This window comes from Panthera uncia, chromosome B4 (assembly GCF_023721935.1).
Source record: "Panthera uncia isolate 11264 chromosome B4, Puncia_PCG_1.0, whole genome shotgun sequence".
Lineage (NCBI taxonomy): Eukaryota > Metazoa > Chordata > Mammalia > Carnivora > Felidae > Panthera > Panthera uncia.
Window position 1 is genome coordinate 124,721,095 of NC_064809.1, and position 25,439 is coordinate 124,746,533.

Sequence of the window (25,439 nt, forward strand, 5' to 3'; positions counted from 1 at the left end):
ACAGGGCAGAGAACAGGAGAAGCCAGGTTGTAAAAACTTCCCCGTTGATGCCTTGTCACATCGCAGAAGAAATAAACTAGCTCTCACCTTTCTCCAACTCGCCTCACGTGGTGGGGGGACCAGCAGAGCTGACACTGAGACAGAGGAAGGGAGTGGGGTGTCAGAGCTCAGTCTTTTCCTGGCTCCCTCCTTTAACCACATTCTTTCTGCAGGAGCCTCAACAGGCTGCCATTTAGAGAGGTCTGGAAGGCCTACTTCCCCCTGCCCGCTCTCTCAGGGTCCTCTGGAGGTATGGCAGCCACAGCCCTTGAGGCTGGCTGGGCAAATACTCTGCAAGACCAAGTCCTTCTCTCAAGGCAAAGGGAACAACAGGAGACCTGACTGGTGCAAACCACACCCCCTGCCCTCCCATGACCAGAATGGGGTGATGGCAGAGCAAGAACCCGGGATGCCAGGCCAGCCTGGGTTTGAATCTCAGCTACGCTCCTCATTAGCTGTGTGTCCCGGGACAGCTCGTTTTGTTTCTTGGGGCCTCAGTTTCCTCGTGTGCAAGGTGGGAATCAGTAACCCTGACTCCACAGAGTAGCTAAGAGGTTTAAATAGATGCCTACCTGGCCCAGTGCCTGTAGGCCGGGGTGGGCCCACCTTATGTGGGTTCTCTTCTCTCCTCAAAGACGGTGGCAGCAGCCTGCCTACTGGCATCCTGCCCTCCCTTCTCCTCCTGCCAGCCTGAAGTCCACTGGAGCAGTAAGTCAGGAAGAGAGTATTTAGCATTCAGGACAGTGCAGAACGGCCAGCAGACCCTTCCTGGAATGAGGCCACTTGGTGGCACTTGCATTTCAGGGAAGCAGGAGTGTGCACAATGCGTTCTCTTCCTGTGCCTTCTGAAGGATGCAAGAGGGAAGGAGAGGGAAGTCTCTCCCCTGAGAACACACAACCTGGGCATGAGAAGGTCCTGGGCCACGCATTAAAATAATTGCATACGAGCTGGTGTCACTCACACCCTGTGGGGATCATGTCTTTGCTGCAAGACATTTTGGTGTGTGCCAAGTGCTGAGGCAGCAGGAAGGCTGATAGATATGCATCTGACTCAGGAAACCTGAACTTCCTCAACAGGGAGAAACTTAACACTAAGTAAAAATCAGGGCTAGCCTCTGTGTCCCCAGACCAACAAATCTTCACTCTCTGTGCACAAATCTGCCAGGCACTTTGGAGACACTGTGTCATCACATCCCCCAAATAAGCCCATTTGGGTCCTAGTGTCCATTTTACGGAGATGGTACTTGACTTGCCTGTGTCTCACAGCGGGTGAGTGGCAGAGCTGAGACACGAAGCCAGCTCTAAGCTCGAACCCCAGCTTCCTAACTGCTATCACACACAGCGCTGTGGGCTGAGAGCTTTGCAGACAAGGACAGTGAGGCTTATGGAGGAGGTGGCTTGCCCAAGATCACGTGGTGAGTATGGACTCAGTCAAGGCTACAATGAGGACCCAGGCCTCCAGATGCCCCTGACCCACTCCAGGCCACCTCTTAACCCATCATGCCTCACTCTGTTCTGTGTCTGCAGAGTGAGTTAGGTCTGCCTATTGCATCCAGGTAAATACTGGTGACTGGTGTTCTATAAAAATTAGCCAAAGTTAGAGGGAGAAGACGGTGGCGACACTAGCAGGCCAAGGGGATTCTGGGAAACCCTTTGCCACCTGGGTGGCCTGTGACAGGGAAGCTCACCCAAAGATCCTGGTGTTTGCCAAGTGCTAAGCCAGCAGGAAGGCTGAGGGATGTGCATCTGACTCAAAAAACTTGAGCCTCTTCAACAGGGAGAAACTTAATGTATATTCGGATTTACCTTTTTCTCCTTAGTTTTTAATCAGCTAGACACAGCATACTCCCTTCCCCTGTGCTAGGCTCCAGAGAAGTAAATGATAGCTATGTTTATCTAATACCCATCATACCCTAGACATTAGGCCATGGTTGGCGTGTGTGTGCATGTGTGACGTTTTCACATCCAACCCTCAAAACAACTTGGTAAAATTATTTCTATTATCCCCATCTTTGCAGATGATAATTCTGAGGCTGAGCCTAACACAGAGTCACTCAGTAAGTAACCAATCCTAATGCAAAATGAGGTCTGTCGTGCTCCCAAATCTTTTTCTTTCTATCACATCATTCATTTATTCAATACATATTAAAAATGAGCACTGACTGTGTGCCAGGCACTGAGAGGGGCCGTGAATGCAGAGGTGAACACAAGAGATCATGACTCCCTTTCTGGAACTTACAACTGAGAGAGAGAGAGAGAGGCAGATATTATATAGCTGTCCATTTTAAATTACAGGTATGAGGTGTACTCTTAAAGAGATGTTAAAGACAGGCGGTTATTGATGGTTCCTGAGCTATAGGAAAGAAACCAAGGCCCAGAGGGAGAAAGTGACTTGTCCAGAGCCACACAGCAGAGGGAGAATTTGTGCCCAGGATCTGTCTCCTGGGGCACTGTTCCTTCCACTAAATCATATGCCTGCCTCTGAAAATCTGACTCAGGATTAGTATTGCTGATAATTTTGATCAGCGCTTGTCTGACGACTGAGAAATGTCATTTCCTGGTCCCTTGAGGGACAGAATCACCCATCACTGCTGGCTTGGGGGCAGCAAGCTGGTGGTGTAGATGACATTTGGTGACAAGTTTTCACACATGAGATGGAGTGACACTGGAGAATGTGTCCCAAAAATAGATTTTTGCAAGGAGCTGGTAAGTGTGTGTGAGTCTCCCAAGACTTGTGGTAAAAACCCATCATAACTTACTCCACTTACTGAGGCACATTGGCGTGGCAAGAATACTCAGTATCAGCAGCTAACATATATGGGAGGCTTGCGAACGTGCCATGGCACTGCTCTGAATACTTTGCTGTCATAGCTCCCTTAACATGTGCATTCAACACTACAAGTGATCGTCTCCTTATCCCATCTTACAGGTGAGGAAAATCCAGCGAATTGCCCTAAGTTACATGACTAGGAAGCAGGAGAGTCAGGATTTGAACCTGAGGGAGAGAGACATTAGGGATTCCTCTCTCATTTCTCTCATGTCTATAATCATCAAATGACTCTATTCACAGCAATGAATGTGAGTTTTACTGAAAAATTATAGGATCATAAAAGAAGCCTACTTTCCCCTTCCAAGCACAGGGACCTCACCCATCCCTGGGATACTGAGGCCGAAGGATGGTTTAGGGCTTCTCAGATACAGGGGCTAAACCTCCAGCTTGGAAGGAAGCAGAGAAGGAGGTATCCAGGTTGCAGGCCAGGTGGGCTGCAGAAGCTGCCAGGCACCAAGGGGCCCCGTGGGCGTGATCTGCTTGGGTCTGAAATGTCTGTAAAGGCTGAGTGTATGTGCAGACCTGGAGTCAGCCTGGAGTGAGCCAGAGAAATTGACAGAAATTGATTACTGTCCGGGAAACTTAAACATCATCTGGGAAGACAGCAGAAGTCAACTTGTTAAAAGGAGAAACAGGAGACTCTGTCGCCCATCAAGGAAAAGGCATTTTAAAGGTAGAAACGAGACCTCAATACAAGGACAAGGCTATGGAAAGAGCTCAAAAATTCAGCTTCTGAAGCACTCAGAACCCAGAGGGTTCATAAAAATAACGCATGGTACCAAAATGCTAAGACATCAGAGCCTGCATGCAAGTGCCAGGTGAGCAAGAACATGAGCCTTATGTCTTCCAAGTTTACGGGGATAAGGGGTATCTGGCAAGTGGGTATGTGTCTCAAGACCTCCCCTGATTTTCTATGACTCACAGAACAACCCCTACCCTCCTTGGCCTGGTAGTTAAGCCTATTGCAAAATGGTTCCCACTTACAATTCCTGCTCTTATCTCCAGGCTAAAAGAATTTCCTGGTATTTCTTGAGCCTGTCTTTCATGACTTGGTGCCTTTGCATATGCTCTAGACCCCTCCCCAGAAATCCTTACTTCTTCTCTTTCACGTGAAGACCCACCCGCTCGTCCTGAAGGGCTGAGTTCAAATGCATGTCTCTTATGTAAATCTCTGCCTGACCGCTTGTGGCAGAAGGTTCTCTCCCAGTAGGTCTGTCTCTCCAACCGATTCTTCATTCCTGACAGAACACTAACTCTGTAGTTGCAACTGCCAACTCCTGTGAATGGATCATGATCCATTTAAGATCTAAGCTAAACATGATGATCCTGTTCTCTGATTTCCCAGACCCCCTTGCAGCCAAGGTGGGCCATATGATTCAGGATTGCCCAAAAAGATACATGGGGAAGCATATATTTCATTTCCTAATAATAAGGTTCAGTTAAAGTGCCATTCTTCTCCCACCCCACTCACCTTTCTGCAGTAAACAGAGATGTGATGACTGGAACCATGACAGCCATCCCGTGACTATGAGAAAGAGCTCAATGCACTGCTATCCACAAACCAATGTCTGTATCTACTGCAGTATTCTTAGCTAAGAAATTAAACTCCCCCAATATAGGGGTTTTAGTTTAAGCCTCTGCAAACTGGGTTTTCTGATTCTCACTGTAAGCATTCTTAATGTAACACCTAGGGCTGTTGCTGGGCCCTTCTTCAATGCTCCATAGAATTCTTGCACTTAACTCTATGGAGGACTCATTGCACACTCTTGTAGTTATTTATTTACATGCCTGCACCTGGCAGCAATGGAATGTGAATTTCTGGGCTGGCAGGGAGCATGACTTATTATTCTTCCTGAGTGCCACAGTGCCTGGCAGGTACTTAGTATTCAATTGCTGCCCTTTGCTTCAAGAATGGAAATCATGATGATGACATTCTCAATAATCTTCACATTCTGTCTACAGCAAATCATTTATAAAAGCCCGATTAATGTGGACTTTAGGATGGAGAAATATATTCCCCTCTTCTTTGTCTAAGGGCCAAACAGCTTGTCATGTTCTCTTGAAGGAGTTGAAGCTCCCTCTGTGCTCCCCCCTTGTTTGGTATTTCAAGGAGGGGATGATAGTCTCACAAGTCCTTTTCCCCGTCATCCTCAGGATTACGCTGCATGGGAGAGAGGGGAGAAGCAGACACACCCACACACCGGCTGCCATCAGCGGCTGGCCTGTGCTAAGTTGCCTAATACCATGGAGACAGCCCCTCATCTACAAAAGGGCTGTCACAGAAGCCACCCTGTAGTTCATGGTCAAGCCCAGAACCGATGGATCGATGCACATGAAGGTACGTTGCATGAGCACCTCAAGTCACAAAAGAAATCTGGGTTTGGATTTCACAAAATGGACACCTTACGAACTAGGAAGGCTGGATGAAAATGGAGTCTCTGTGTGGGAAGGGGGAAGGAGAAACAAGAATGGAAGCTAGGGACTACAGGTGGTCGCAGGCTGAGGCAGAAGGGTAGGATGGGTCGGACGACACACCCCAGAGAAGAAGCTGCGGTCCTGGCCGGACCACACGGAGAGGCTTGAAGAGGGACTACTCAGTAAGGCAAATAGGTTTAACATACTGAGCAGACACTGAGCAGTGCTGATGGGCAGAGGAACAAAGCAAATTTCACCTCTGTTTCCTCTCGACTCTGTCCCCTAAACAACTTGATGTGCATGAACCTCGATTTTCCAATCTGATACAAGGAAATAAGAATGCCTGCTTCAGAGGATCCACGAGACAAGAAATGTCAAGGCACCCACTGCAGAGTCTGGAGCAGACTGGCGCTCAGTTCGCGTGGAACACACACACTCTGTTTGTTCCCATGGGATGTCCTTTAAAGTGACACTATCCCTCAGTCTCTAACCGCCTGACTGCTGGCTCCCTGAATGCGAGGCCTGTGTTTGTCCACCTCTGCATGCCCAGTGACAGGCTTGGCCAATGTTTGTTGACTGACCTCACTTCTTTTATTGCCCCCACCAACTGTCGAAGATTCTTTTCCAGCTCTCGTCCTTCTCTGTTCCCATTCCTGACAATTACCGGAAGTAGCTATTAAACAAAAACAGTGTGTCTGAAACTCAGATTTCAAGCCACAAAGGCTCTGTTGACTCTTTGTCTCCTTTTTACACAGGTCCTTTGTTGCTTCTTGGTTCTTACAAATCCCAGAAAGAAAAAAAAATTCTTCCCAGACAAAAGTGCATCATTACCCACGAAAGGAGCAGAGTACAGACCAAATTCAGTGATTATTTAGTCTCCTCATCTGGAAAAGGTAGACACGTAGGCTCCTGCATGAATCCGAGGCCCTGTCCTACATCCTTCCATCTCTTGTTCTGTCTCTGTAACATTATTTCTCCCTGTCTGAGGAGGGAGAGGATACGGAGGGGGAAAATAACAATAGGAAAATGGATACCCTTGCTAATGCTCAGGAATCCATGAGAAGGTCTAGCCATCTTCTCTCATGTTCATCACGTTCAATGTTTTCAGTTCTTTTTTGCTATAAAATGGGGTTATTAATCAGTTTGAACTGGGTTTTGGTATGTGTGGGGAATTCCTGATGGACCACTGACGGCAGGAAATGGCAAAGCCGTCCAAACTGAAGAGTCCCTCAGTGAGTGTTGTCTTAATGTGGCTTCTCTGCAGACATCTGACCTAGGACTTGTGGATGATAACTGGCCCCATATTCTTCCTCTCTATGAAATTAACTAATTACTAGGACTTGACTCACATTTCACAGACTTCTCACAGTGTCCTCCTGGGGAGTGTGTCTATTGATCTGGGGACAGGGAGGATAGAGGGGAGCAGATCCCACCTGTAGGGACAGCATGGATCTTTAGCAGAGGGATTCTCCCAAGGTTGGTTGAGGAGCAGATGGGTTTGTAGTCCAGTGGGATTTTGCCCGTAGGGGGTAATTAATGTCCTTAGGGCAGGCACCATATGGATCTCTGCTCCAGGAAAGGCAGCTGGCTTCCTGGTTCCCAGCAGACACCTTCCGTGATGGCTATTGCTTTTCTCTGTGCCCTACATCATTCCATCACAGAACCAGACCTGGTCCTCTTTGGATGATTCTCATGGGACTATCAGTCATGCCTGATATGCCAGAAGCATGGGCATGTGACTCACACTGACCAATGAGCCATTCCTGACCATCCCTAAGAACAAAGAGTTGGGTTCAGGTGTGGGCATGTGTCCTAAGAAGCATCAACAGAGTTATTCAGCTGAGGCACTGAGAGAAAGAGGGTCTCTTTCTCCACACTGGGATTATGAGTGCCAGTGATGGTTAAATCACTCGCTTTGATTTCTTCATAGCCAGTTCGATTGCCTGGAATGCCCCATTTGACTGTCTGTTTTCTTGTTTGGTATCTATATTCTGTGCTGGCACATAAGCTCACGGAGAGCAGGGCCTATGCAGTCTCACTCACTGCCGTACAACCAGTGCTCAGGGCAGTGCTTGGTCTACAGCACACACGTAGCGCGTATTTGTTGAAGAACTGACTTCTGCGTACTTACTGGTGGGGGGACTGCTAAAAGTTACCCTGAGGAAACACAGGCAGTCCGAGAGAGACAGAGAAAGGGAGAGAATGAGTTCCTATGTCATTTGAGTGCCCATATTTCGCAGTGTCAGTGCAGAGGGCAGAATGTGGAGCTGTCACATTTTGAGACGTATTGGAGTTTAAATGTGTGTGCGTAAGTGTTCCACCAACCATTAATATCTATTGCTAGTACATTTAATAATATATTTTTTTTAACGTTTATTTATTTTTGAGACAGAGAGAGACAGAGCATGAACGGGGGAGGGTCACAGAGAGAAGGAGACACAGAATCTGAAACAGGCTCCAGGCTCTGAGCTGTCAGCACAGAGCCAGATGTGGGGCTCGAACCCACGGACCTTGAGATCGTGACCTGAGCCGAAGTCGGACGCTTAACCGACCGAGCCACCCAGGCGCCCCCATTTAATAATATTTAATAATATCAATATTTAATTAAAATATCCTTCACAAAATGGAAAAAATGGCTTAAAAGGAGTCCTGCATGATAGCCCAAAGTATAAAATAAATATACATGCGTCTACATGGATATAAATAAATATAAATGGAGGAGAGAAGCAGATCTCCTTACAGAACAGCCCTAACATGTAGATTCGAATCCCTTATTGGGAAGTAGAACTTAATCTCCCCATTTCCAGTGTGGGGTGGGTGTAGGGACTCACTTCCGAAAAATGACGCATGAAAGGGGAAAATAATCACCTTGTGGTACAGAAACCTGGAAACGCTCTCCTAACCAAGTACAGACAGAGCCCTTAGTGAAGTCGTGTGTGAAACGCAGGTCCTCCCTGAAATGATGTGATGCCCTTGTGGGGGTGGGCACCCTTAACCTGTACGATACTCTCTCCAAACACTCACAATCTCAGTCTCATCATGAGAAAAAATACATTGGACAAACCAAGTTTGAGGGATATTTTATAAAATACCTGACCAGTCCAGCTCAAAACTATCAAGGTCGGTCATGAAAAACATGGGAAAACTAAGATGGTGTCAGAGGCTAGAGGAGACTAAGGAAACACTGGCAAAATGCACCTAAAGCCTGCAGGTCAGTGAGGAGCAATCTACCAACGTGGGTTTGTCAGTTTTGACAGTTTACCATCATCCTGTAAGATGTTAACATTAGGGGAAACTGACACTAGATGGCTGAGGATACAGGACTCTCAGCACTGCTTTTACAACCTTTTCTTTCAAAAATCCTTCCAAACAAAAGGGTGTATTAAAAACAAAAGAGAGGGTGCCTGGGTAGCTCAGTTGATTAAGTGTCCGACTTCAGCTCAGGTCACAATCTCACAGTTCGTGGGATGGAGCCCCACACTGGGCTCTGCGCGAACAGTGAGGAACCTGCTTGAGATTTTCTCTCTCCCTCTCTTTCTGCCCTTCCCTCACACACACACACACACACACACACACACACACACACACACTCTCTCTCTCTCTCTCTCTCTCTCTCTCTCTCAAATATAAAAAAAAATATTTAAAACAAAACACAGTCCTACAAAGCATCGACTGATTGAGAACACCAGTGAGACAAGTTCAGGTGACCAGCAAGAAAACAGCCAAGCTGATGCTTCTGTTTCCAATATAAGCACCTCCTTAGCTACATTCCCAAGTACAGAAATGTCTACCTCATTAGATCTGACAAGAAGCTACAAAAAAAAAATTTTAATTCAAATATGGATTTACAACCACTATCATTAAGGAAGAGCTTCACCCCAAGTGTGTATAATGCCTCGAGATACCATTTGATGTTAGTACAAAGAGGCATGATTAGCAAGACATTTAAAAACAAAGCATCCAGAATATGAAGACAAGCCTCCATAATTTTTTGATGATGTTTAAAGTCTTGTGAAAGTCAGTCTAGAACTTTATAACATTCCACTAACCCCCATGAAAAGAGTTTAGCAGTCCCTTTGGGGATTTATACGTAACAATGAAAGATAATAAAATCCAATAAGGGAAACACTTGTTTTTCCTGCCTAGGCAAAAATGGCTGAAAAAATACACAAGATAATACAGTAACAAATGAAGTAAATTCCTTTGTCAGCAAATGCTGTGAGAAGAGTCACGAAAACAAATGCTGAAGGCCTGAAGATACACGTAGGAGAACAAATTACATGGGAGATTTGCTACCGAGTTAAATCAAAGCATAGAGGATCCTGGTGTGTGTCAGCTTAGGCTATTTGCAAGATTCTGTTTCGATAACGAAATACCCAAAGACCAACCTTCCAGTGAGCACTAAAAGAAAGACAAGTTATAATCTGAACAGCAACTTCCTGCTTTCATGATGACAGTGCTTTTATGGAAAGTGCATGTATGAAAGGTACAGTTGCTTTAATTGGAATAACCAGATTCCAAGTAAGGTTACAAAGTGATACTGAATTCTTTCACTGCATTAGTGAAGTAAAGTTTGCAACAAAGCGCTTGAAGCCAGCTGCACACTGAATGTCACTGATTTGGTTACTTTTATAAAGGCAAGACTGAAAATATCATAGAATTTTTACAATACTTGGGAATGATACCAGGAATGACAATGGATATCTTTTGTAAAATACAGAGTTCATAGCAAAGCCCTTTAGAAGGCATACATAAAGGTGATTTATGCATGTTTTTATGAAAAAAAACCCGGTTATCTTTTGTATGCTATCTCGTACTTTTGAAAAAAAAAATACACTTTTAATCTGACCCTTCAATGTCAAGGTAATGAATGGAGAAGTAACTACTTTTAGAAAGAACATGTGATATAGATAGGGCTTTTAGAAAGTAAATGTTCGAAATTGTTGCCATTGTTATGGGGTTTTGAGGTAAAAAAAAAAAAATGCTGTGCTACCTATCAAAACTCTCATTTCAACATACTTAGAAATTTCAGTGGTTTGATATCCACAACCACCCAATATTGCTTAATTGGTAATTCCCTCTCTCAAAATCTTTTTCATTCGAGAGCCCAGACTATTTAGGGAAGTGTTTTCTTACAGTGGGCTTTTAAGGAACCAGTCCCACAAGATATTCTATGATCAAAGGGATCTGTTCTGTGTGTTGACGCAGAAATGCTGAGGGTCCACCAATCCCATCAGGATTTCTTACTGCAGGACTTCATAATGTGCTATTTTGTATATACAGTACACGGAACTCCCCCTCTGCAGCCCCCCCGCAGCTCCCCCCTGTTTAAAGCAATCCCATTAACAATTCTTAGACTTGTTTGGATACATACCCCAAACAGTGCTACATAGGGCAGACCCTCCAGAGGCAACACCTTGCTCCTAGGAATGTTGTTGATGTTTCCAGGAATAATTGCATCTCAACTTCATCAGCTACGTATAACAAAAGCCAATGATCGATAACTTAAATCACTAACCAAAGGAGTTAAGTTCTGAAAATTACCTCATGAGCAAAGAATGGGTGAGTGTTGAAGGAAGACAAAAGACCAAAAACTTAAATTCTCCAAAGTCTCCAACACTGGGTATGTCATTCTCCAGCACAGTAGTAGGGCCCAAGACCAAGTGCCACAAACCAGGGCTTAATCTCAGGGGACAGCCCTTTCCCTCCTCAGGTCCCTATTTCTGGTCTGTGAAATGAGGGCATTGGGACAGACGAGGAAGAAGATCCCTTGTTTACATGCCCACTAGCTGACTGAAAACGACTCTAAGAGAGAGTGGGAACATTACTAATTATTAATTATTGGTAAGAAGGAAACGAGGCTTACTATGTGTCTCCCAGCTCGGTACCAACTGCTTTATACATAGCCCCTTGGACTAGAGTCATGCAATGAAACTGAACAGGCCTTGGCCTGGAGTAAAGAGAGGTCTGGCTGGGAGGTGGTAATTGTAGATTTTAGATCTTCTCCCCCACAGCAACTGTTTTTTCTTCCTGATCCATCCTAATCTTCCAAAATCAACCTTACCGTTCATCATTCTTATTACCCTCGCTCTGGCTTCCCCGGCCTCATTTTTCACTGTAGTCTGCTCAGCTACAGCACACTCAGTATGCTAATGCACGGCGGCCCCTCATCTTCCTCAAAAGATGTGAAAACTGACACCTCTCTAAGTATTATAAAATGTTTTAAAACTTGAGTTATGTGCTACTCCTTTTATGCAAATGGTACAGATTGCCTCTAGGCACATGCATCGTTTCTCCATATGGATGGCACGTTTTCTCTTGGTTTTTCTCTTTAGGATTTTTCTTTTAAGTGTACTCAGCTCCCAATGTATGAATGGATGGCAGTCAAAAATCCAGTCTCTGACTCTGTTGCTTAAAATCCAAATGTTCTTTCAAGGAGGCAATGTCATATTGAGAGTCTCTATTCTGGGGTCAGCCCTCAAAAAGCCATTGAATGCAAAGAGGGCTCACATAGAATAATCCTACAGAAGCATTATCTCACGTAAAATGCCTTCCTGGGAAACTATATTAAGGTGAGAACTCAGCCCTGTATCGGAGGAAAGAGCTCTAGAGTTAGGGTCAGGCCAATGTGAGTTCAAACCTCAGCTCTGTCATATTTTGCTGTGTGACTCTGGGCAAGCAACTAAGTGACTTCATCCATATGATCCCTAATTTTCCAGTGTATAAAACAGACCAAAATTCACCCCGTGATGCTTCTGTAAAGATTGAGTGATCCTGCCTGGCACACCACCCCCACCCCATCCACCTGAAAACTCCAGGTCATCCTTTGAGGTCCTGGCCACAGCCTGCTTCCTCTGAGAGGCATTTCCTGTCAATCCCAGAAAGGATCAGTGCATTCCGGGCAGATGTTTTTGGAGCACTGCTGTGGTCCCTGCTAGGCAAGTATCTACCAGCCCCCGGTTCACTATTCCTAACTTGCATGGGGGTTACTGCTCCTTCCCATTCTCCAGGGTCATATTCAGGGGAGGAAAAGTGGTTACACAGAAGGACTGGGGAGAGGAGTGGCAAGGGTGTTTGGGGGCTGAGGAATGACGTGAGGGCAGAAGATGAGGAAGGAAGAGACTTGGTATCACGACTGAGCTTGGACATCCTATAGAATCCCTCAAGACACAGACTGCATCACATTTTCTCCCAAGAGGGGCCTCCTCCAGTTCTCCCAGGCCCCCTTTACTTCCTTCCACTGCAGCACTTAGCAGGCTGTACTTGGAATCTTCTGTTTGCTAAATGCTTGCTTCTCACTAGACTGTGACCCTCCTGAGCGCCAGGAGCTGTGGCTTACTCAGCCCTGGGGCTCCAGTAACTCTTATAGACCCAAGGACTGGGCGCTCTGCTTGCTACCTCCTGACCATCACCCACTGTTTGTGGCCAGGACTTCCTTCTCTAAACGCCTACTGAAGACTCAAAGACTAGAACACAGTGTCATAGCTACCCTCCCAATCTACCTTCTCCCAGCCAATGCACAGCCCTTTTGCTCATCTCCTAAGAGCTTGTGCTCTGGGTGAAAAGACAAACAAATGCTCCGTTGGGTCCTTCTCTTTTTATTTAAGACTCAGCCAGGGAAGGTTGAGTCATCAAGCTTTAGGACTGAAAGATAAAAATGAAGGTCTTTGAAACGCAAAGAATGAAGTAAAAAGTCAAGTGCATTTCTATGGAGTATTCAAGGGGCCTGGTTGATAACAGGGCCAAAAATCATGGCCTCCATTTTACAAGAACATAACTGACATGGGGAGAATGTACGTGGTTTATACAAGTCCTTCAGCTGGTAAGAGGTCGAACAGGCATTAGAGTGTAAGGGATTGTTTGGCTCCAAAAGCCCATATGCTTCTTCCCCTTTCTCAGTGAAACCACTTTTCCCTTAGTTGTGTCCTTAACCAATCTCTTCTTAGCATAAATTTCTCTACTGACACCCAGGGCAGGATAGATGCCCAAGGCTGGTAAGCTCCTGTCTGGTAGGATGTGGGAGTACGTCTGCTCCTACAGAGTGAGCTTTATGCTTACCAACAGTGAGCTGTGTGTTGCCAAATGTGTTTTGATACCACTTTTATTTATAATGTAAGTGGAAATGTATGTATTCAAATATTCTCTGAATTAGGAGAATGCAAAAAGAGTTGCTATTTCCACGAAAGGCAAGCCAAAGCTTTGGGACAACTTGATTAAAAAAAAAAAAAAAAAAAAGTCCCTTAAAAAATGGCTGTCAGATTAGTTGTGGGTGAGAGACCATACAAATCTAGGACTGTCCTTCACCTGCTTCGTAAGAGTCCTTAAGTTCTTGCTCGCCCTTCAAGGAAAGGCATCGGAGAACCACAGAAGATGGATAATGAGAGATGTCTATGCAGGATAATACAGCACAATCAACAGACGAGAAAACCTGGCCTTGGTTGAAAAGACAAGCTAATCAAGGTTAACCTATTTTTAGGAATCTTGCCTGAAGCGACATTTTCAATCAGCTGACCCAGCACAGGTGCCCTGGGTGACCCACAGGTGGGCTTCTCAGGTTGGCTACCCTTTGGAGTGTGAGCTGAGGGAGAACAGCATTCAGGGCACCTCTGTATACTCCCCAGGGGGGAACATGGTACCCAGCAAACAGGAGGTCCTTCATTCCTGTTGAACATGATGGATGAAAGAAAGGATGGGAGAAGAAGGAGACAGAATGAGAAGAAGAAAGAAAATGACAAAGATGCACCTTTACCTGGAATCTGAGGCCCAGGTTGGCCTGGAGGGACCTATAGACACACTGTGTCATTAAACCAGGCCCTCGGGCTCCATGGCAATGTACAGGCCCCGATATCACCCAAAGGGTGAAACTTGGGCTGCCAGCCCTTCTCCTTCATCCCTTAACCCTCTCCCCACTTTTACGGACTGGCTGTATTTTAGGGTTCTGTGTAAGATTTTGATGGAAAAGGTATTAGTGGGTAAAATGACTTTCAGATTTTTTTTTATGGTTTATCTAAAAAGATAGGAGTTAATCTGATTTGACTCTGTCTTCCTGATTTTACTATTTGATACAAAGGCCTCTACTTGTACATAGAATAGGCTGCCAAAAAGAGTTGGTTCACAAATTATTTTGTTTGATAGTTTCAAAGTGACAATAATTAAGCAACCACTAAGCAATGTCAAAGTGGTGTCACCACCTGCTACATCAACATCTAATGTTAAATCATTCTGGTCTTTCCTGAAATAAAGCCAAGTTGGCCGTGATATATTATCTATCTATCTATCTATCTATCTGTCTGTCTGTCTGTCTCTATGTGACCAATGGTTTTGTCTGTTTTGTTTCCCATAGCATCACCAGCGCCTGTGACAGTGTCTGGCATATAGTAACCACTCAGTAAATGCACAAATGCATTGGTATGACTGTGAGGGACAGATGTGACACACTTTCACTTGGATGCCTAGCTAGCTTTGTTGGCATTTATGAAATGTCTAAGTTGAAGGTTCACCGAGGAGATCTCCTCTATTTTATGGTGCCTTTCCTTGTCCCTTTTGTGGCTGCCAATTTAGAATCTCTGATAACAACGTCAAATACACTGGCTTATGAATACCTGTCCGGTTTTTTTTTTAATGAAACTCATACTAATCCTGCTAAAAACAATCAATTAATTATACAAGACACCTGCCACAGTCCTCCCCACCCCTGAATTCTTTTTAGTGATAAAATGTACATGATATTTACCAATTTAACCATTTTCAAGGGTATAGTTCAATGCCACGAAGTGTATTCACATTGCTATGCAACCCTCACCACCATCCATTTTGAGGATTCTTTCAGTATCTCCTATGGAAATCTGTACTCATTAATTCCATGTTTTCCCTTCAACCCAGCCCCTGGTAATCATTCTGTTCTGCTTCTGTTCTCTGTGAATTTGACTACTGCAAGTATCTCATATAAATGAGATCATCAATAGTTTCCCTTTTTTTCTGGTTTATTTCACTTAGCATTTTTTCAAAGTTCATCCACATTATGGCACGTGTCTGAACTTCCTTCCTTTTTAAGGGCTGCCAAGGTTTTTAGGTGCACTGGTTTTTGTAGAATTTTTATGTTTTTATTCTTTTTGTGTGTTTTTATGTTTTTATTTTATTTATGTTTTTATTTTTATCCTATATGAAAATAGGACTTGAGAGTTTAGAAGTCTCCTATCAAGGAGACTTGCCTGGTCAAGTGCCAAAGTGTTTTTCCAATTTTGTTGTATCCACTGACACTTCTGTCAACAGGACTGGACACTTCCTACAGATCAGCTGAGACTTGACAATACCACTCTTCTAATTTGGTGGGGGTGAAATTATATGTGGTCTTAATTTTCACTTCCAGGATTTAATAAAGAAGCTGTACATCTTTTCAAGTGTTTATTGGCCATTTTCTTCACAATCGGTGAAATGACTGTTTATATCTTTTACATATTTTTCTTATTAATTAGTAAGAGTTATTTGTGTGTTTAGTTTGCTAGTCCATTGTCAGTTGTGTTGAAATGTCTTTTTCTTTTCTCCTTTTGACGCTACTTTGACGGGAATTATTAATTTCAATGTGGTTGAATTCACGGATCTTTTCATTTGTGACATATGCTTTTGCTGTCTTGTTGAATACATTCTTCCCAACTCTGAGGTCATAGGCCAGTTACCTAAATTTTTTTTAAATTAAAGCTTAATTTGGTTTAGTTTTAAGTCTCTAATCCCTTAGGATTAATTTTGTGCATGGTGTGATATAGGGACCAATTTTCACTTTTCCACTTGGATAATCAAGGTGCCTCAACACCATTTGTGGACGATTACATGCTTTCTCCAATGGCCAGCAAGCCATCTCTTTATAGATCACATTCCCATTTGTGTGGGCTCTCTGTTCTTTTTTTTTATTAATTAGCACATCCCTAAGCAAATGCTCAGCAAAACTTTGCTGTAGGTTTTCAATGGATACTATTAATGAGAGTGTTTCTCATAAATGAATATTTAATCTTATCGAATAACTTTCTTGCATCTATTTACATGATTATGTGGTGTTTCTCCTTTAATCCATTAACATGCTGAATGATACTTGTGGATTTTTCAATGTTAAGTCATTCTTGTCTTTCCTGGAATAAAGCCAAGTTGGCCATGATGTATTATCTATTTTCTACATGGCTGAATTCGATTTGCTAATATTTTGCTTAAGGTTTTTGCATCTCAATATTCATGAGTGCTACAGGCCTACAGTCTTCTTTTCTTGTGCTCTCCTCGTCTGATTTTGGTATCGAGGATACTGTGGTCTTTTAAATGGGTTAAAAGTGTTCCTTTTTTTCTATTCTCTGGAAATTTACTTAAAATGGGAATTTTTGATTACAAAAATTGGTATAACTTAATCTCTATTTACCATCTAGGGATGGTGTGTACTTTGTAAGAGGGTTTAATGGCTAGAAGGTAATCCAGAATTGATATTTTTTCCCTAGGTCAGTTTTGGTAAATTATACATATGTAGGATTTTGTTCATTTCATGTATATATATGCCACTGTATGAAATGTATACAAGTCTGGAGTTCCTGTATCTTCTTGGTGAACTTTAATTTTTAAGTTGTGATCATCTCTACACCTACCGATGCTCTGTCTGACACCAACACAGTTATCTTGGCATTCTTTCTGCATCGTCAACTGTTCAAGTTGTTATACGTTAGGTGTGTCTTTTATAAACAGCATATGTTGCACACTATTTCCTGTTCAGTCTGACAATTGGTCTTTTCATTCTCAAACTTAGGTTGCAATTATTTGCTTACTGATATATTTGCACCTCTTTCTATCTGATTTCTTGCTCTCTATTTCCCCCCACTTTTTCTATGCTGTCACTTTTTTTTTTAATGATGGAGATATTTTGGTTGGTTTTGTTTTTTCCAGTTCCATTTACCATCCTACCCATCACAGGCTTGTAAGTTATGCACTTTTCTTCCCCATTTTTTTCCGGGCTTCAGCTTGAATGGTTAACACGTACAACTACTTAGCAGCTAAAATTACTATCTCATTCCCTTTCTCAACAAAACTCTGATTCCAGAATACCTGAATTCTCATCGCTTCCCTCCTGACTTACGTGATGTCATTGTCTGATATTTTAGATATAACCTTTTTAAGATCACAGTTACATGGTATTATTATTCCTACTCCTACGACTACTATTTAGAAATTATTGAATGAAATCCCTACATGTTTCTAATTTGTTCAGCATTCCTTCTTGGATCTGGAATCACACGCCTTATTCCCGAAGTAAATCCTTTAGAAGTTTCTTCACAGAGGTATGTTCGCGGAAAATTCTCTTTGCTTTCACTCATCTGAATACTCTTTTCTCATGTCTGAAGGGCTGTCTTGCTAAGTATACATATTGTTATTGTCACCCCGCACCCTGAAGGTATTACTTCCACTCTTCTGGCTTGCACTGCTGCTGATAAAAACTCTCATTCCCACCCATGAAATGTCTTCGTAGAGAATCTGTTTTTTTCTCTCTTGGTTATTCTAAAAAAGTCACAGTAGGGTGCTGCAGTTTTACTACTGTAGGTCTAAGTATAGCTTTCTCTTAATTTAAACTGCTTGCATCTGTGGCTACTTTTAACAGTTCTGGAAAATTCCCATTCACTATAAAGATGCCTCACTTCCAATTTTCTCTATTATCTCCTTCTAACATTCTAATTAGACATATCTGGATATCTTAATTTCTCTGTTTTTCTTTTTCCCTGTGTGCTCGATTTTGGATGATTTCTTCAGTTCTCTCTTCTAGTTCACTAATTCTCTCTTTACCTGGGTCTAATTTACTGCTTAACACATTCCTTCAATTTGAAATCTCAGTAATTATATTTTTCACTTCCAAAAGTACTATTTGATCCAAATACGTCTGTTTGCCTTCAAAAATCTCTTGTTCTTCCATCCTATTAATTCTCTTTTATTACTTACACATAATGACAATTCTTCTGTTTTATATCTGATGAATCTACTACCTGAAGTTTTTGAGATTAGTTCTATAGTCTCTGCCCTTTCTCCTGGTAGCTGATTTCCCTATATGTTTAATGATTACTGAATGAGAACTCATTTTTCTTGAAATGTCACCTAAAGAATTCTTTGAAGTCTTTCTTGTTTTTGAAAGCATTCTTCTAGATCATATTTCTGTTTATTTCTGCCAGGCACCTGGCACATTTTCATTTTTTTCTATTTCTGCCCCACACATATAATTTTAGTCCATCAATTAATATGAGCACAGGCTTGAAATTAGAGATTCCCATTGGAAACATTTCTCTTATTTTACCTAAAGCCTAGGATAAAACATGTAACAATCACTATCATCTTCTTCTATGGATATTTTTAAACATGTTATCCATTGAGGATATCACTTTTCCTGGATCTTGACTTCAGCAAGGATCTTTTAATTGTCTTTCTTGGGGTTGAGACCCAAATTCCAACACACAGCCTTCCAATAGAATGGTTGTACATAGGTTTGCCTGATTTGATTTAGGCCTAATGTCCCAGTGTAACTAATAATAGCGTTCCTTTGTTTAAATTATATAGTTACCTACATTTAAGCCAGGGCTCCAGCTACTAACGGTCAGCAGATACCCAGCAAATGTCAGATCCAGCTGCTTTTTGCTTATCCTTCTAGATCCATATTTTATCATGTGTCTGGTCTCTCCTTACTTCATTTACTTTATGGACTGATCTACTCTGCTTTCAAATCATTAAAAAAAATTATTTATCCAGTATTTTTGGTGCTCTCTACAGGGCTGGTTTTATTTGCTTTCTCTTTTAAACTTCTAGTTCTTGACAGTCTTAGAAATATTCCTGAGTATTTCATATATTTTCTTTATGTCTAAGAAACACATGACATAGTGAAACTGCATAAAAGTTGGTTGAAAGATTCAACGATGGAGGCACTTCTGTTTTAAACACTTTCTAAGATTTTGCAATGAACTTCAAGAGCAGTGAAAAAACAAAAAGAAGTTCTTTCTTCTTGACTATGTAATTTCACTAACTTTAGACTGTTCATTAAAACACAGTTTATCTTTGCGAAAATTGAAAACAACTAAACTAACAGCAATGGCTCAGCAACAGAAGTGTACAAAATTCTATGTGCCTGAGGACAATAAATGAGATACAACACATACCTACTTGGAAAAGACTGATGTCTTTGGTCTCATGGTCTCATGGTTTGGGAGTCTGAGCCCCATGTCGGGTTCTGAGCTGACAGTTCAGAGCCTGGAGCCTGCTTCAGGTTCTGTGTCTCCCTCTCTCTCTGCCCCTCCCCTGCTAGCTCTCTCTCTCTCTCTCTCTCAAAAATAAATACATGTCAAAAAAAAAAAGTAAAAATTTGAAACTATTGTTACTGCAGTGTCACGTGGGCAATGGCTACACATTTTAAGTGACATGAACTGTTGATGGTTATAGGTGTCTGCTTCCTGTTTGATACAGCCAGAGAAGCAAACACACCTGCTGTCAGGCAGGCCTGGGTTCAAGTCCTTGTTCTGTCACTTATCAGATGAGGTCGGTTCCTCACTCCTCCCTCTGCAGGTAGGATATTCTGACACACCCTTTAACTGGGCTCAGCCCTATGGGTATTCTGGCCGACAGGATATCAGCAGCAAGGGCTCAAGCTTTCCTTGCAAGCACTGAGACTTCCTCTCCCACCTCTGCTTTGCTATGACAAACCAGCCTGGCCTGCTCATGGGACATGGCAGACACTGGAGGAGGACCAGGTCATCCCAGCCACCAGCCATTGGATCCGAGGCTGATCACAGACACTTGGTTAGGCCAATGAAAATCAGACAACCATCCCGCCAACCTGCAAACTCCTCAACTAAATAAATGGTTATTGATTTAAGCCACTATTAGACTATGGCAGCAGATAACTCATACATCCTGTTTTCTTCATTGTGTGGGGGGATGCACAAGGGCTCTCCATACAGGCCACCAAACGTGGAGTCTCCCAATTGGATGGCGGGGGGGGGGGGGCACCCAATGTGGGACAACCCAATCAGGTGGAAGCTGGCTGCAGGGTGGTGAAAAGAATTCATCGAAGGCAGAACAAAGGACACAGAAGTTTACTGAATACACCTCAAGGGAGCGGTGGGCAGGACAGGAAAGCAGAGACCATCTGATGCAAAGCAGTGGTGGGGGGGCTGTAGTTAAAGGAGGAAGACGAGGAGGTATGGGGAATATGGAATTTTCCTTTTTTGGTAACGGTGTCCAGATGTTAGTAACTCATTGGTCAGCTAGGACTTAGGGCTATCTTGAGGTGAGTCACCTGATGGGCCTGTTTGTATTTGGTCAGGGGGTTGCGGGGTCACTGCGGGTCCTTGTACCTCACTCAGGTTTCCATTGTTCGGGCTGGTCACCTAAAAGCAGCCTCTGCATTACTCTTTCTATGTCCCGGCCCTACCACTATGTCCAGTACCTAGAGACCAACATTGAAGGCTTTTCTGTCACTGTCACCGCTGCCTGAGGTAGAATGAGACATTTGTGCTGGCGTTCCCACCCCTACCCCACCCCACCACAGCACCTGGCAGGCATTTTTACATTCATTTCCTCACATGTGTCTCTCCCCTAGCCACGACTGACTTGAGAGTAGGAAGTAAGTTATTCCCATCCGTATCTATGGCACTTGGCACAGAGTAGTCCTTCAATAAATGTTTTTGTTGCAATTAAATGACTGGATTTGGGGAGCGGACAGGAACCAAAACAGCCAGCAGCAGGTGGCAAGAAGAATAACCACGCAAGCTGGTTCTTACGCTTTCTAGAAAGCCCAAACAAGAGAAAAAAAGAAAACAAAGGAGAAAAGCACATTCTCTCTGCTCTTCTGTGTCCTTATCTCTCTCACCACATGCACACAAAGCTCAGAGCCATTCATCCCCCGAAGAGCCCTCCCCATCTGGCTTCCGTCCACCGGCCACCACCGCAGGACACCTCCCTCCACCTCCGGCCATGGGCCCTGCATCCACTGCAACCTGTCCTTCCTCTACCTTTAGATCAGACACGTCCCTGTAGCACTGCTCAGAGCGGGTGTGGTCCGACAGCTGCACATTCCAGAAGCAGGGGAGCTGATACACGAGGAAGGGGTTCTGTTTGATGACAGCGTTGAAAATATCCTGGGAGATAAAAGCCAGAGATAGAATGTTCAGGAGCGTTTCACTTAGGAGGCCAGCTCACGGGCACAGCACCTCCTGTGCAAAGGCCTCTCTTTAGGCTCCTGCTCTGAGCACAGGCTGGCTTGCGCTGTGAGGCATTCCCCTTGGAACGGACGGGGGAGCGCCCCACGCGTGCTTGAAGCTCATGGGCTCTCTGGCCTCAGGAGGCGCCATCCGGCAAGGGGACGTGGGAGCAGACATGGCTGGTCTTTCATACCGGAGCCAGCACAGATGAAATGAAGTCACTTTTCCACCCCTCTTCCCACCTCATCCAGGAGCCCTGCGTCATCCATCCTGGGCCTCCTGGAGAGGAAACTGCATGATGACAACTGCTCTGCTCATTCAGGGGCTGAGACAAATTATAGATCTTGTTTCATCAGTTCTTCCTGGGGCTTTTGGCGGGGACTCGATGATGGATGTGCCTTGGACTCCTGCAGGCCATGGTGCCCGAGGACGCTCTCCCCACCTCCAAATCCAACTCCGACTTTTCTAGGGAGTTTTCCTTCTTTTGGGCTTTTCTCCAAGCTCTCGTCGCACCAGACCACACTTATTAACTAGCTGCTGACAGCTGGTGCCGGGGGGTGAATTATGTGCCTTCACAGAAGGAGATGACTGGATAAACTACCCTCATTGGACACAGATATGCAACTGCTAGCTTTTGGGGACATGCTGGAGTCATTGTGACCTGACTTAAAATATGATGATGGAGGACAATTTTCCCCTCAGGTTTAAAACAGCTACCTGGGTAATTTTTAACTCATTCATTATACCAGATCTCATGTTTGAAAAAGGAAATTAGTTTCTGGCTGCTTGGGAAATACTGAATAATAACAATGCTAAAAAAAAAAAATAGTAAAGTCACCCTATAGAGTTTCTTGTTTCCTCTGTATTAGAAAACTTTACAAAAATTCAGTGACTCAGACAGTTGAATATCGGGCAAAAACATGGGACTGCACTATCTTTTTGGATGAACAGTAAAGGGTAAAACGCAGAGAACCCAGACAAGTCTTCTCCCCGTTTCAACACAGCCATCTACACCACAGGGAACTCAAAATCTAAATGCACGAGCCTGGCAGAGCCAAGGTCAAAGGCTCGGGCACCTACATTTGCTAGCAAAAATGAGGAATGGGATTTTTATGCATTCACATCAATGGTTTGGTGGAGTTCACAGACTTTTTCAGATCACCTGGATTAGAAGCTGGTTATTCAAGACAGGTAGTTTGTCTCTTCCATTTAAATGCATTTCCCTTGAGGATAGGGTCATAGCACAGGATCTAAGTGAAAGGCATTGCTTTTAAAGTTAGACCCTATGTGCCGGAAAAGCAAATGTAACCTTGTCTGGGAAATGTGCTGTGGTGTTCTATGCACCCCACACCAAGATGAAGACAGCAAGCTCCTCCGAATGCCTCCTCATCAGTCTCCTTTAATAAGCTAGAAGCTCTCTGAGGCCAAGGACGACGTCCTTCATTTACCTCTGCAATCCTGTCTCTGAACGTCATCCTTGGCTCACGCAGCGTGCAGTGAAGGTCTGCTGAAGGAAGCGATGAATGGGTCACACGACAGGTGGAGACACCATTCAGACCCCTCTACTTTCAAGCTTCCTGGAGAAACCGCACAGGGCGTCCAGGAACAACTGCACCTTCTCACCTGGCCACTCACCTGGTCCGCTAAGGACGTGGACAGCATGCCCATCAACTCCCTCTCTGCGGTCAGCCGCCACATCTGTTCCCATTTCATCTTCCGTAGTTTGTCCAGAAGCAGCAGGATCACCCCTAGGCAACAGCATAGGGTGGAAGAAGGAAAAAACGACAGTCAGACAGACAGACAGACACACCTGTCCGCGTCTTGGAGACGAACATACCTGGGTTCAATCCCAGGCTCTGCCAGTGACTCAGGATGAGACTTCAAACAGCCTCTCTGAACATCCTCGTTGCTGGAAAACGTGACAATAGCATCGAAGGCTGTGGCCGACACTAAGTGAGATGGGCAGAAGAGCCTCGCACTTTCTGGAGAGGGGAGGTGGAGACAGTGGCACGACGTCGATGTGCTTAATGCTTCTGAACTGCACACTTAAAGCAGGTTAAAGCGGTACATTTGTGCTATGGAGATTCTGCCACACTAATCTTGAAAAGAGCCTCGTATTGCACCTGATACGTACTACACTCCCGAGAAGCATTTGGTTCTTCCCTGTGTTTTTTCCCCAGAGACAGGACAACCTCCCTAGGTGTAGATGATGGAAGGCGTTTGTACACTATATGCTGTTTATCTTTACACACACAAAGCGGCTCCTCTGTGACTTTTTTCTAGGTGAGACTGGCTGATTTGCTTTGCATTTATTGACAAGCCATGGGAGCTTGCTTCAGTGTTCTGATTTCCAAAGTCTTCTCTGGGCCCCACAACGAACACAGATGTAAACTACAGTGAAGGTGGTGCTGATGCTCTAAGATGCACTCCATCTTTCTTTTGTTAGTTTTTACGGGGAGGGACCTGGGTCAATGGGGGGTTGTGTCGCGAGACAAACTGCCATTGCATACCCTGCTGTTGTTATTATTTTTTTAAATGTTAAAACAACTCAATTTATTACTCAGGTAAAAATTAACTAGTAAAAATGAACTAGAAAAGCACATTTTGGCTTTGCTGAATGACTCAGAAGCAGCTGTCTACTTCCAGGTCAGTGAGAGCATATAGAGAATGCACAGAGAGCACAGAACACGAGGAACCAAGAGAATTTCCCTGCAGGCCACTGCAGTTAATTTGGTGGATGGAACTGTAGCACCCATGGGCTCCCAAATCAATCCTCCTCAGAATGCTGAGCTCAGCAGAAAGCTCAGCGGAGAAAACTCCAGGCAGTTGACAAATGATCTGAGTTGATACCTAGTACATACATTTCTAAGAGTTTTGGAGAGAACCTGATTCCCCAAGTCACATATAAATGTCAACTCTGGGAGTTTTTTTTTTTTTTTTTAAACCTATTCCAGTGGCACATATTTGGAGAAAAAAAGTAAATTCACCATTTAGTCAAAGGTGTTTGGTCAGGTAAAGATGAAATAAGAAAAAAAAAATATATATATATATGGTAGCGGTAATAATGGGGTAATACACAGATCTGAACTCGTTAAGCCAAAGGGTCAAATTATATCCTTTGCACATCTTTTATGGTTTGCTCAGTTTTTGCACGTATCTTTTCCCTTTTTGCTCCCAAGATCACTGCAGGTTAGATATTGTCATCCTTATTTCTTAGGTGGGGAAACTGAGAAACTAAGTCAGAAGCTGGAACAATTCACAGTACCAGAGAAGCTACACCAGCTTCAAACTCAGATCTGCCTGGCTCCAAGGCTGGTGTTCCCTCATCTACACCACAAAAACCGAAGCCTCAGCACCAGAGCTCAGGGACTTGGGCCAAGACTTTTTCCCTTTGGTGACCTTTGGTTTCTATATGTGTAAAATGAGAAAAATGCTACTTGCCCTGTGCAACTCAGAAAGCTGTTATATCCATTCATGGTACACTGGTAAATGTTTAGCCACAAGCTCCCGGGGGGGTGGGGGGTGGGGACTCTGAAAACGTGATTTGTAGCATCTGCTGGTTCCTATGGTGTAAATTCTCCTATCGTGGCTGATTTCAAACTACCAAAGTAATCTCACTGAACACCCCATTGGGAAGACCGGGCACACAGCTGACCCTCGCCAGTCAGTGCAGGCACTGAAACTGTTCACAGAAGCAATTTCAGAAATAGTAAAATTCACCATAAGCATATTATTTGCTTCTTGTGGAGAAAGAAAAGAAAAAATTTACAGAGTTACAAACCAAGAGAATATAGTGATAGATTCAGAAAAATAGATCCCTAACATGTAAAACAATTTCATCTTACTGTAGAAACTAATCCTAATTAGGTTGGATAGGTGCTCTAATATACAGAAAAAATGGGAAGGGAGTGGAGGCTACAAACAAGATGGAGAATATTAATGCACATTTTGAA

At 43.8% G+C, this 25,439-nt stretch overlaps 1 protein-coding gene across 1 annotated transcript in view; it reads right to left on the reverse strand.

Moving 5' to 3' along the window:
* LARGE1 (LARGE xylosyl- and glucuronyltransferase 1) overlaps nt 1-25,439 on the reverse strand; it is a 538,562-nt gene that overhangs the window by 59,162 nt on the left and 453,961 nt on the right. Inside the window, exons 8-9 of the mRNA XM_049627511.1 lie at nt 23,122-23,234; nt 21,298-21,423 (exon numbers count right to left, since the gene is read on the reverse strand). Coding sequence (XP_049483468.1) covers nt 21,298-21,423; nt 23,122-23,234 — 239 coding nt within the window. The remainder of the gene's footprint in view (nt 1-21,297; nt 21,424-23,121; nt 23,235-25,439) is intronic.